This window comes from Centropristis striata, chromosome 10 (assembly GCF_030273125.1).
Source record: "Centropristis striata isolate RG_2023a ecotype Rhode Island chromosome 10, C.striata_1.0, whole genome shotgun sequence".
Lineage (NCBI taxonomy): Eukaryota > Metazoa > Chordata > Actinopteri > Perciformes > Serranidae > Centropristis > Centropristis striata.
Window position 1 is genome coordinate 9,435,532 of NC_081526.1, and position 13,949 is coordinate 9,449,480.

Consider the following 13,949-nt stretch of genomic DNA (forward strand, 5'->3'; position numbering starts at 1 on the left):
TTCTTCTTTTTCCTTTTCTTTTTGCAAGTATCTAAATAATTATTTATTTTGTCTTTTTTATTTTTTTTTATTTTGTCAAGATACAGATATTGTCACTATACATTTTTTGCTCAAGCTATTCAATTTAAAAGAAGCAGATCCAGTGAAAAGGATCAAACCCTCAAATGTTTAAGTTTTTTGCTTGAAAACTAACACAAATTATTAATTGATTGTCAGAATATTTGTCAATTAATTTTCTGTAGATAGACTAATCAGATAATCAACTAATTGGACTAGCTCTATGTCTATACATTGATACTGCTATCTAAAATAAAAAAAGATTAATGTCATAAATTATTCTGTATATGTTCATAAACTGACTCAGATTAACACTTCGGCGCTTCCCAAAAATGTTGAATGATGATGATCTAGTGAAGCCAAGTCGGATTTTCTCTGGTTTCTTATGAAAAGACACTCTCAAAAGGGCGTAGCCAGATCTGTGCCAATGCTGATAATATATGCCCCACTGGAACTGAAAGGATTAGAGAATAATATTTCATTTTTACCTCCAAGGTAAAACCTGCCAATGCATTACAGAAATGTTGGTGGAATTTTGTGGTGAATTTTGAGGCTGTAGGGGTTGATTCAATTACCAATCAAACCAACCTCTTAATCAAGATGTTCTGCATGTTCATTCATTCATTCATTCATTCATCCATTATCTTTTACCGCTTATCTGAACTCTGAGTCTATCCCAGCTGATATTGGGTGAGGGGCGGGGTACACCTTGGTCTCCAGACTATCACAGGGCTGACACATAGACACAAACAACCATTCACGCTCTCATTCACTCCTACAGGCAATTTTAGAGTCACCAATTAACCCTAAGCTGCATGTCTTTGGACTGTGTGAAGAAGTCAGTTGTCAATTGGGTGATGTGATTTTCATGCATGTTTTAAGATAACATTGTTTTTATTACCAGTCAAATGAATAAGAATGGCCTTTTTTTATACAAAGTGCAAAATAATCATTATTCTAAAGCAGGGATGGGCAACTTAAATGCTGGAGAGGGCCACAATTTTTCATCGACGCTACCAAACGGCCACATATAGGACCGTGCACTTAACCAGATATGATGAAACTGCAATTTTGAATATGTTTACAGTGCAGTAACTTAACATATTTCATGCTCAAATGCATGTTTAACAGTATAAATAGGAATACAAAAGGTTTGAAGCAAATTAAAAATAACCACTTACTGTGATTTCTTTATTTTTCAGTGCAAGAACAGCAGACCAACATTAATTGCAAGAAGTAATTTTGTGCATTTTTACATTGCACTTTTAAGATTTCATGCTCAAATGCATGTAGTTGTACTGAGGGCCACATCCAGTGAGGGTGCGGGCCGTATGTGGCCCCCGGGCCTCCAGTTGCCCATCCGTGTTCTAAAGCATTCATATGAAGCATACTGTTGGTTCAGACCACAATGTCTAGAATAAAATCTTCTTGTCAGAATACATGGCAGTGATGCTTGATGTCCTCTGAACGAGGATGCATTTTAAGCTTAAAGTATCATCATCCTGCAGAGACGAAATCAAGGTGAGCTGTAGCGGACGCACAGACTGACAGGATAACTGATGATTGATGAAGAGAATCAAAATGCTCTGCAAGTTTATTTCAAATTATTTGATAAGAGCTGCTGCACTACAGAGATATTCAACTACATATGCATTAATCTACTCCGTGAGCCCATGTCCTTTACGGCACTGATGGTATCCCTTATTATCACGGTTTGATCAAAGAGACCATTTTATTCTCTCACATCTTCTCCAGCTCCCGTTTCTGCTCTGACGTGATTATACAATCAAATCAAAAGCAGCTGGGATCTGAATTTTAAAAAAACAACAACTTTTAAAATAAAGCTGAGGTTTTCACTGATACCATTCAACCATTTTAATGATTATAGATGGTGACAGGAAAGTTACTGGCTAAGAGGCTCATTACTCATCCAGGAAATCTGAGGTGTCCTTACACATCTCTGATCAACACTCAGAACCTCATTCAAGCAGCTAAACTACAAATACCAGACAATAAAAACTACAGGCAGGGCTCTAAATGCTCATGCTGTTAATGCAGCAATTACTCTTGTTTCTCTGCATGTTTTTCCTTTTGCACACTATTATTTTTAATAATTCAGAGACATCAAACCACCTCACATGGGCTCATAGACGACTTATCAACTAGCTGAAAAATGCTTGTTGATGTGTGTGATGAGTAAAAACATTCCTAATTACTATGTGCTCTATAACTAAAGCTGAAACCTCTCATTCATTAGGCTATTTGGAGAATATAGAAAATATATTTCATAGATTTGTGTTACCAACAAGTGGGATTGTATCTTCTACTGTGTTATTCTTTGTTATTCTTAAAACGAGAATTATGTCTGAATTAGTGTAGTGGAATAAAATATACTACATTAGTTTTGTTTAATTACTTATTATTTCATATGTATATCCACCAGTACTTCTGTGTTCAATTTATGTACCAAGTTACACCATGTCTTGTTTTATGCTGAATAATGACTAATTGCTGCTATGCCAAGGCAAGAATGTTGGATGAAAACGCAAATGCTAAATACTTTTTTTAAATCTCAAACATTTTATGATTCCACTGAGTGAATTTGAAGTCGATTGGGTGAAACCACATGTTTAAAATTGCACGTTTAATTCAAAATGGCTAACTTCCTGTTAGGTTTACAGTATGGGTCCACAAGGATTTTTTCTTCATTTCAATGTAACACCTGCCTACAAACTTCTTTTCATCTACAGCAAATTTAAAGGAGGGGGCTTCAACTTCTGAAATTTGTTGGGGGCACTTTTAAGCCATTGTGTGACACCCGAGTAGAGGACCTATAAGATATGACATTTTTCATGTACTGTAGGAATTCCCTTGCAAAAGTTGCATGAATAAAACCCGGGGCTGCTGGGCACTGGGGACCCCTGAGGGCTCCTGATGCACTTGATAAGCCAGGCTTGTTAAAAATAGCTCTGTCATCCACCCCTGAGTTATTTTATACACCTGGATGATTATTAATACATTTTGGAGCCTTGGAGCAAACATCTATGCTGTCATCAATTTTGATTTCAGAGGTGTGGACACACACACACACACACACACACACACACACACACACACACACACACACACACACATAAAGTATCTTTAAAACAAATCAAACTCTTTCAGTTCACTGTGTTTTCTAGTAGCTCTTCTAGTTTTCTATTGTTGCTTTTAAGTTTACTGTTCCCTTTTTTGGTTTTAACTTTTGTAAAGCATGTAGCAAACAACATTAGCACCCAATTCTGTGTTTCACCTTGTTAGTAACTTCACTCCAACTCTGTACCACCAATTTTGCACATATTTTTTAGTTCTATACCCAGCTCATGTTGCAATATTTAATCTCATGACTAATGTTTATTCTTTCAACCTCATCTGTGAGCCTCCAGCCTCTTCTATACCTCCTCCAGCCTCTCCTCCTCTACCTCCTCCAGTCTCTCCTCCTCTACCTCCTCCAGCCTCTCCTCCTCTACCTCCTCCATCTCCTCCTCCTCTACCTCCTCCAGCCTCTCCTCCTCTACCTCCTTCAGCCTCTCCTCCTGTATCTCCTTCTCCATCTCTACTATCCGTCAGCTGACAAAAATATATTGATGCATGACATGAACCGTGTGACAATTTGCGGTGTAACAATCATCAATTTTGATCAAAATCAATCAAATCAAAATTACTTTATTTATCCCCGAGGGGAAATTCAGTTAGTCTGGTAGAATCTCTTGAAGGATGAGACAGCCTGATGGCTGTAGGAGGGAAGGATCTTTTGTATCTCTCCGTCCTGCAGCGAAGAGAGAGGAGCTGTCCACTGCTGTTTTTTTTGGTCCATAAAGGTTTTGTGTAGCGGATGATCTGGATATTTCAAGATGGCCTCCAACATCTTGACAGGTCATCTCTCCACCACCTCCTCCAGTGTGTCCAACCTGGCTCCAACCACAGAACCAGCTCTTTAGACCAGTCTGTCCAACCGCCTTGCATCTCTGTGTGTGATGCTGCCTCCCCAGCAGACTGCAGCATAAAACAACACACTACCACCACAGACTGATAAAACATCTGCAGCATCTTACTACAGATGTCAAGAGATCTGAGCTTCAAGAAGAAAAAGAGGCGGCTCTGCCCCTTTTTGTAGAAAGCGTCTGTGTTTAGGATGATATGGTTATAGAGAAAAAAACTTAGTTTCACAGTTATCATGAGTATGAATGTATAAAATCACATTTGTAATTCGACAAAAACAGCCTTTTGAAAAAGTGCAGGGGACATGTCCCCTGTGTCCCCCCCAAAAATCACGTCCGTGCATCAAACAGCTCTAGCCTTATATATATCTATGGCTCTACCTACCACAGCGGGATGCACCACAGCGGAAGTGCTGGGAACCAGGAACTGCAGGAAACACGGTGCATTCACGGACATGTTCTGGCGGAGAGCCGCCAGCTACTGAGCACAGCGAGCCCACCCTGATACTCACATCCAGGGAACATGGGAGGGTCTCAGAGCGTCGAGATCCCGGGTGGAGGGACTGAAGGCTACCACGTCCTCAGAGTAAGCTCTCATGTCCTAATGAAGCTGCTTATTGACTGAGGAGGCAGAGAGGACTGCAGTAGCTGCAGGAGCAGAGGAGGAGCTGCTATCTATCCTTCCTACAGCTAAATATTAATGTTTATATTAATTCAGTCGCAGTTATTTGACGGTTAATCCAGAGGTTTCGCTAACAGCTCATCGCTTCACCCTAAACGTCAGCTGTCAATACATTTGAATGAACGTACCTGCAGTGTTGTATAGTTACTAGTTTAGATGGAGTTAACGCCCACCACTCATTTAGCTAACGTTATATTGTCATTGACCTGTGAGCTTGTTTATATGTGATTTGTCTTTACTTATCATGTCACATATGACAGCTGATTTGTCAGTTTTTTAACTGTATGGTTTTCATATGAGCTGACATGTCTAATTGGGATTCAAGCATGCGCAGTCGTTCTAATGCGGTGCCAGAATAACCGGTGTGACTACAACACATAAAGATGGGTGTGTAGGTGTGTACCACCTATTATTTCGAAACATGTTGTAGTTTTTAAAACTTAAAGGCGGGGAGTGACCTAATGGGACCCTTTCCCTTTTGATACAACTTTTATAACTTAAAAGTATAGTATGCCATGAAAAATGTAATAAAAGTGTAATAATAGTATGCGACCAAAAATGATGTAATAGTTAAGTGTGCCTCCAAAAATGCCCCAAACATGTCATAGTATAGTATGCCTTTAAAAATCCCTAAAAATGTAATGGTTTAGTATGCCACCAAAAATGCCTTTACTTAAAAAGTTTACCAAAGTTTTGTTTTTTTTCTTAAACAGTGTTACAGTTCTTTGTCAATTTGTCTTTTTAATATCTATTTTATATTCTGTGATAGTTTTTATATTTCCTTAGATGGTTTTTTGGTATGCCTCCAAAACTGATGTCATAGTATAGTATGCCATCAAAAATGCCTAAAAATGTCATAGTATAATATTCCCTTTAAAATGCACCAAAAATGTCTTGGCATAGTATGCCACCAAAAATGCCCCAAAAATGTAATAGTTTAGTATGCTTCCAAAAATGCAAGTTGTCATAGTGTAGTATGCCATCAAAAACGATGTCGTAGTATAGGCCTATTATGCCATCAAAAGGCCCCCAAATATAATATTATACCACTAAAAATGTGATAAAAGTGTAATAGTATAATATGTCACAAAAAATGATGTCATAGTATGTCATCAAAATGCCCCCAAAATGTCATAGTATAGTATGCCATGGAAAAAGTGATAAAAATGTAATAGTTTAGTATGCGACCAAAAATTATGTCATAGTATAGTATGCCATCAGAATGCCCCAAAAATGTAATAGTATAGCCATCAAAAATGCCTAAAAATGTAATACTGTAGTATGCGACTAAAAATGCCCCAAAAATGTCAAAGTGCAGTATGTCACCAAAATTCTAATAAATGTAATAGTATAGTATGCCATCAAAAATGCTGAAACAATTTTGTTATTTATACTTGCTTATACTTGGACCTGAATAATGCAAATCATTAATCTATTTATCTACTCTACTGTCATAAGGCTATGAAAGCCACGTAACATTCCCATTTTAAAACCTGACATCCAAACAAAGGCCCACAACATATTTTTCGGTGTCATTATAAAATAGTGTGTATATAATTTACAGCTTTATCGATTCAGTCATGCCAGACCACTGACTCAGTTTTTAGTGCCTCAACATAAATGTATATTACCTTACACAAAAAATATACCAATGAGTCCCATGCATATATGTATACAGATCTAACATGTGGGATAAAGACAGCACTAGTGTTGTTGGGTCAGTAGATATAGATTATCAGCCTGTGTGTCCAGGCATAGATCATGTGTGGCCCATTAGCTGTGAGTGAAGAACAAAGAACAAAGACAGACAAGAAGTGAGATAACCGGTTAAGTCCGGGTCTTTTCATGCCTTTTTTCAGGTTACTGGATTCTTGTTTTTATGCTATGAATGACGATGTGTATGATACACATCATACAAAACAATTTATTTTATCTCTTCAAATGAGCCATTGCTTACAACCTACTGATTTTTTGAGAGAAAGAGAATAATAAAAATAAAACTTTATTACAAAACAAAGTGGCTATACAAGATTAGGTGAAGAATAGGGTGGATGTCCTGAAATTTTGTATTCACCTAAAAGGGAAGCACATTTCAGTTGTTTTGTCACTGTTGTTGTCAGTGTTAAGATTTTAAGAGCAGTAATATAAAGGTTTCACCTAAAGCTTCATCTTTCTGTAGATAATTCTTATCCAGGGTCTTCTTCCCACACAGGAGACGGATAATGGCATTATCCTGATTAAACAATTTTTTTTTCATCTATCTATTTTTGCCAAATATTTTATTTGAGCTAAATTGGATTTTAATCTTTAAATATGTATAATTTAATCCTATGTGCATCCTATGATAAATCACTCGGGGGGCCACTTTATTAGGTACACATTTAGACTGCGTAGCTTCCAACCTGAATCCTTTGTGATATAGATTCACGTTCACGCAAATCTCCCATTAAAAGAAGTCCAAAAGGTGCTCTTTTGGGCTGAGATCTGGGGACAGATGCATAAAGCTCTGTGTAGAGTCTCAACCTAAACTGTGTGTATGCACAAAGATGCCGACTGTGCTGCATGGCGTAGGTTCTCTAGCAGCATCACCATTACGTATGGCTGTGGCTATTTATAGCATCCATACCACTAGTTTATTACATGTTCCTTGTAATCAGGCATTACTGTGGTATCATTGAATGATCAGTCCGTAATTTATGGAGCTCATAAAATGCTTCATAATTAAGGATTATACACAGAAAATTATGGCTCAGATGTGTGAAAGTGGCTTTGATTGACATTTTTACAGAACACTTTGCAGTCTGCAGGAATTACACAATTAGTGAAATTGGCCAACAACCTAAACAAACAATGTTTTCTTAAGAGCTTTCATCTCTGCATGGTAGATATTATAGGAGCAGATGTGCTGGTGTGCCTAATAAAGGGGCCACTGAGTGTAAAGCATAGCCTTATTATGATAATATTAATGAATTAATGTCCAGCAGTGTCAGGCTTTGCATATTTTTATGAGTAAAATTTAATCTGCAAACAACAACAGCTTTGGGTTCCTTCCTTACCTACCTTTTTTTTGTTTCTGATGATATTTCTTTGCCCTGAACGGATCCCCTTGACCACCAGCTGTAATTATTCATCCTCCAGCTACATCTCAGAATGAACAATTTCACATTAGTGTCCGACCATTTTGGCTTTGTCTTTATTGTCTTATCTTAATGATTTTACAGGTGCAAGAGAATTCCCCTGGTCACTGTGCAGGACTGGAGCCGTTCTTTGATTTCATCATTTCTATTTGTGACACAAGACTGGTAAGTTTTCCATAATGGTGGTAAAATTTGGCCCAGCTTTAACAATGACATTTGAATGCTTTATGACAGGTGATTTGCATGTTTTGTTCTATGACAGAACAAAGACAACGACACGTTGAAAGAGTTGCTGAAGATGAACGTGGAGAGGCCCATCAAGATGCTGTTATACAGCAGCAAGTCGCTGGCAGTGAGGGAGACAACCGTCACACCCAGCACCATGTGGGGCGGCCAGGGGCTCCTGGGAGTCAGCATCCGCTTCTGCAGCTTTGAAGGAGCCAATGAAAATGTCTGGCATGTTTTGGTGAGTGTGCTGGTCTGGCGAGGATTCATCCCGAAAGCTGCTTAAATATAATTTGTGTGATTATTCAAGTTTGAAATTATAAGGTCTTAACTGGGATGATAATAACTGTATTTTATAGATACATGTAACATCAAATAGCAAAGAAAGTAATATATATATATATATATATATATATATATATATATATATATATATATATATATATCTCAAACATTGAAAGATAAGAATGAATGAGCTTTTTTTCTATCACCTAATATGTTTATACGTGTCGTTGGAGTTTAGGAAGTGGAGCCAAACTCTCCTGCAGCCATCGCTGGTCTGAGGGCCCACGCTGACTACATCATAGGAGCCGACACTGTCATGAATGAGGTAGTTGCTTTGAAAATCAGTGGCAACGTAAATCTCAGAACCCATTAGGCATCAGTCTGATGATGATGATTTAACCTCTGGACTGTTTACACTCTGCACTCTACCAAAGCCCACGGAAATGTGACTCAGGGTTCGTACGGGTGCTTGAAATCCTTGAAAATGCTTGAATTTAAATGTTGTATTTTCAAGGTTTAAAAAGTGCTTGGATTTTGGATAAAGTGCTTGTAAATGCTTGAAATTCTTATTGTATTTCTCTTGCTATCTGACTATATCCATCAATAGACTATAGATAATCACATGTTCAATGTAAAAAATAATGAGTTGCCTATCTGAAATGAAAACCGTTACTCCTAAAAGTGTAATACCATCGCTGTTGGTATGGTTAAGTGAAATCTCCCCTTTTAGTATGTAAGTACTCATCTAAAACATGCAATTTACAACAGGTGTTAGATACTGGAAAAGCTTGAAAATTTACCTCGGAAGTCCTTGAAAATGCTTGAATTTGCTAAAGTGTACGAACAGTGCTAAAGTGTACAAATCCTGGTGACTGGACAATGCTACTCAGGCTGCAAATAGGAACCAGAACGCTTCCAACACCAAAATCTCGTTTTGACCCATCATGTATCTGTGCTCTTTCCACAGAGTGAAGATCTTTTCTCTGTGGTTGAAACCCACGAAGGGAAGGAACTGAAGCTGTATGTTTACAACACAGATACAGACAACTGTCGCGAGGTGCTCATCACTCCAAACATTGACTGGGGAGGAGAGGGCAGGTAGGAATCTTACTTCTGTTGCCAGAAAGCCATGCAATGTTTTTAATCAGTTAGGGAAATTATAGCACTAATAAAAATTTTTAAGGATGCACTGTACAGCGATTTCTAATGGTTCATTTAGCAAAGTTACATACAGTACAATGAAATAATGTAAAGTAATGTTTAAGCTACAAATCTGGCCCTCAGCTGTTGCTGCATGACTAACACACACCTCCTAAACATAACTTTAAATGGCAAAAAATGTCGTAGTTTTAACAACTGATACAATTGTCAGCTGTTGGTCAGGAAACGTATCTGTTTTTCTGTTTGTATGCAGATGTTTTTTTCATAGAAATAGTTACTGACTGGACAGGTCTTTAAATTTTAGCATGCTATCCAAATTATTATATTATATTATATTATATTATATTATATTATATTATATTATATTATATTATATTATATTATATTATACCTTATTGATCCCACAACAGGGAAATGCCGTTGTCATAGCAGCAAAAACAGAAGCAAAATGTGTGAATATAAATGACAGGAGAAAAAAGTAGTATAGTTTGAATGAAAAATTAAAAATATATAAATACAGATCAAGATTATATAAAAGCTATGGTGAGTAGTGTAATGATAAGTGCTAACAAAGGTGTGGTGGTGATCTGAACCAGAGTTTATTCTTTTCAAGTCAAGTCTTGCCATTTCAATCCCTCAAGAGTGGAAGTTTGTCACTTCACATCATCTTTAAGGCTACTGTGAGATGATTAGACATTTCCCTCTCTGCAGTCTAGGTTGTGGGATCGGCTACGGCTACCTGCACCGGATACCTACGCTGTCATGTGGAGAGAGCAGGAACATCAGATTCCCTGCACGGTCTCCCAGTGAACCAGCGACTCCACCTAAAGACGGCTTCACAGAGGTAGCTCAGAATCTACTCAGCATCTACACAGAAACAGTTGTTTACAGATCTTATGAACATTTACAGAGATTTTATAATTTTGGTTCCCAGGTCCATCTCTCTGCTGTTATTCCGACCGTTCCAGTTGCTGTTTCTTCTTCTGCTTCGACTGGATTAGAGCAGTCTCTCGCTGGCTTGTCAGTCGACTCTAATCCGACCAGTGTCGTCAGCAGCCTGCAGACAGGTACACTATCATCTGTTCAACACGTTTGAATTGATGTGAGGTTGACCTAGCTACTGTAGAAAATGCATCAAGATGTTGCTTGAATAAACAATGTAAACAAACAGACAATAACAATTTTTTTCTAAATTGTTTCAGGAGCTCCTGTCGTTCCACCACCGAGCCATGTCCCCTCCTCACAAAGTGCCCCCCTGTCTTTAAATCCTGCTGCCACAATACCAGGTAAGTAGAAATGATTTTAGGAGGTTATAGATTCTGAAGCCAAACAGGAACGATGTTAGCATAGTCTAATATCAGGGTATCCACAGGGTTTTAAAAAGTCTTAAAATTGCTAAAATCCAATTATTTGAATTTAAGGCCTTAAAATGTCAAAAATTCTCTTGAAATTCCATAAAATGTCTTAAATACGATTTGGGAAGGTCTTAAAAAAATGTATTAACGTGGTATGCACATGTTTATATATGGCAATTACTTTATTTATGTGCTGGTGGATGATGATGATTGTTGTCCTTCAAATCCAAATAAAAATTTGATCACAAAAAATAAATAAAATGTATAAACGTTACTTTTATTTCAAACAAATGCATAAACTTCAGTTTTGCTTTTAAATGTTTAGATTTTTGAGGACCCTATAAATTAACTACAAAATTGAACTAAATAACTTTGCAGCCCTGTCACAATTTGAGCTGTGAATAAATTCATATACTTTGCAAGTAATTCCGGGCCTCCGATTTTCCTTCATGTTTTTGTACTTTTTTGCCAGTATGGATGTGAAATTGGTCTTAATTTGTATTCATTATGGTCTTTAAAAAGTCTTAAAAAGTCTTAAATTTGACTTGTTGAAACATGCAGAGACCCTGAACATATATAACATTTTGCACAGGTTTAATGCCCTTACCAGGAGGTCTTCCACCATTTCCTAATTTGCCAAATCTGAATATGACCTTGCCAGATGTTGGCCACATATTGCCACCTGGAGTTGGTGGATTACAACATGCAGGTATTGTTTTGTTCTCCCTGGTGTTCTTGGGTTATTTCTAAATAATCTTACAGTAAAGTCTGGTGTTATTATTGATTTTTCTGCTCTATTCTGAAAAAGCTTGTAAAGATAAATTAATTGTTTGACACACAGAACAATAAAAACATTTTTATTTTTTTTTAATTAAAAAAATGCACCATCCGCACTCACTCCTGAATGCACTTACATCCTAAAAGCACTTACGTCCTAACAGGACTCAACTTAATCCATACCACTTACTCTTGTGTTGTTTCTTGACTTTTTTTTCTTTTCAGAAATGTATTGTTATTGTTTGTTTATTTGTTTTTGAGGGGGTCCTAAAGTACATTACAACAAAACACTCAACAATTTACAGACATACAACAACAAAGACAACAGGCATCAACACAAACATAGAAATTAGTACAAGAATGAACACAAGAATGAACACAACCTCTCAATGGCCACAAGTTGGCCATAACATTAGCCTAGTAAAACTGAAAGAAGTAACATAATATTATTGTAAATTGAAATGGCAGTGTTACAAAAAAAAAATTGACATAACATTATCTGAAACACATGCAGTTTAACTCAAAAAAGGGAAGACAGGGCATATTTAAAACTATGAAAAGATGTCAATGATCATATGTTTGAAGGAAGATTATTCCAGTCCGATGGTGCTTTGAACATAAATGCTTTTTTACCAATTGTTTTATTCACTGTAGGAATGAAAAAGAAGTACTGAGATGAGTGTCGTTATTGATATGTTTAGGAATATGGAATCAAAAATTGTTGTAAATAAACAGGATAATTGCAAGGACTTCATCCTTGCTTGTGTTGTTTTATCTCCCAAATGTACGTCGCTTTGGATAAAAGCGTCTGTTAAATGACATTGTAGATTGTAGACATTGTAGAATCATGTCTCCGTAGAAAACAGCACTTATACGTTAAACATTTGCAGAACTTAACTTTAGCTGAGTGAAGTCAAGTAATTTGCTAATAGAAACCTATGCAGTAGTAGGTAACAGCTTCTGTTTGTGTCCGCAGGTCTTCCACCCCTCACCCTGCCAGGTGTGGTCCCCGCTGTAACTCTGCCTCCGTCTGACTTTGTTCTTCCCCCGATCACTTCTAATGCAGCTCCGGCTGTTACACTGGAGTCCACATATCCCTCCTCCACTATCCAAATGAACAGTTCACTGACCAAAACCCCCATCCCATCAACAGCAGCCACCTCTGAATCAATAAATATCACAATAACTGCAGACTCATCTTAGCAGAGAGCTCCATTTAAGGTTGTCAGCTTACACAATATAGCCGGTCTATTAGCTGCACCACTCAGTTGACAAATTGCTCCGACACTGTTAGGATTGTTGAACGAGCTCCAGTATCTCGAGCATACTGGAACCTCAAGCTGGTCTACTCACAACGAGAGTGAATGTGTGTTCAGCAGCAGCATGTTAAAGGGATAGGTTGGGTTTTTGTAAGTGATTCTGTATGAGGTACTTACCTATATTCAGTGTATAACTTGAAATAGATGGCAATCTGCACACCCCCAGTTTGGAGAAGCAGGCAGAATTAGAGACATGACAGCAACAAAGTGTATTTTAGTCACCCCTCCAAAAAAAATCAATATCAGTTTAAGCGTAGGCTATATTTAGAATATTTTCTTTACCTGCCTTGGCGCCAGACAGCCCTTTCTGACAGGAAACTGACGTTATGCTTTCTTCAAAGCCACCAGACTCCATTTATAACAACAGTAATTTCACCTTGCAGAACACAGGAGTTGTTGGTCTATTGCTTATAAAGGGTTAGATTCATGAAAGTCACACAATAACACAAACAAGCTAAACGATCGGGGCAGTATTAGACCAGTAATTGCTGTGTTCTGACATAAAATTACTGTTTCCTGTCAAAGGAGTCCGGTGACTGGAGAGAGAACGATAAGGGCTTCAGTTCCCCCTCACTTAATCTTTGACATGGCTGTGTGACTCCTAGGTAAAGAAGTGAAAATATAAATAAAGTGTACTTGCACGTGACTGAAATGCCTTTAGCTGCTGCTGTACATTGCTTAGCGTCTGTCACTGTACTCCAGCCTGCTTCTCCAGACGAGGTGTATTGACCGCCATCTACTGTAGGTAATACACTGACTACAGCTCTTCATACAACCCCACTTCAAAAAATCCAACTATCTATTTAGGAGCAGCATGATAATGGCAGTAGAAAGAAAATTACAAGAATCATTTTAACCTCTGAGCAGAGTTTCAATGTTCACTCTGGCGCAGAACAACTTTTAAAATTAGTTCATAAGTCAAGTAGTAATGAATGTGTTATTTATCTGAAACTATGTGGGCTTTTTGA

The 13,949-nt window shown here is 37.6% G+C and overlaps 1 protein-coding gene across 1 annotated transcript; it reads left to right on the forward strand.

The window, feature by feature from the left end:
* The first annotated feature begins 4,474 nt into the window (after positions 1–4,474).
* On the forward strand, positions 4,475–13,949 carry LOC131979632 (Golgi reassembly-stacking protein 2-like). The gene is made up of 10 exons (XM_059343688.1): positions 4,475–4,626; positions 7,944–8,024; positions 8,122–8,325; positions 8,608–8,694; positions 9,337–9,467; positions 10,242–10,374; positions 10,465–10,597; positions 10,733–10,816; positions 11,478–11,594; positions 12,639–13,949. The coding sequence occupies exons 1-10, from the start codon at positions 4,564–4,566 to the stop codon at positions 12,863–12,865; spliced, it is 1,260 nt and encodes a 419-aa protein (XP_059199671.1). The 5' UTR covers positions 4,475–4,563; the 3' UTR covers positions 12,866–13,949.

Bases quoted from the DNA above. Each gene is read 5' to 3' on its own strand.
- LOC131979632 (XM_059343688.1), top strand. From the start codon at position 4,564: ATGGGAGGGTCTCAGAGCGTCGAGATCCCGGGTGGAGGGACTGAAGGC. The intron at 8,326-8,607 runs GTGAGTGTGCTG...GTTGGAGTTTAG, and splicing joins AAAATGTCTGGCATGTTTTG to GAAGTGGAGCCAAACTCTCC. The intron at 10,375-10,464 runs GTAGCTCAGAAT...TTTGGTTCCCAG, and splicing joins CTAAAGACGGCTTCACAGAG to GTCCATCTCTCTGCTGTTAT.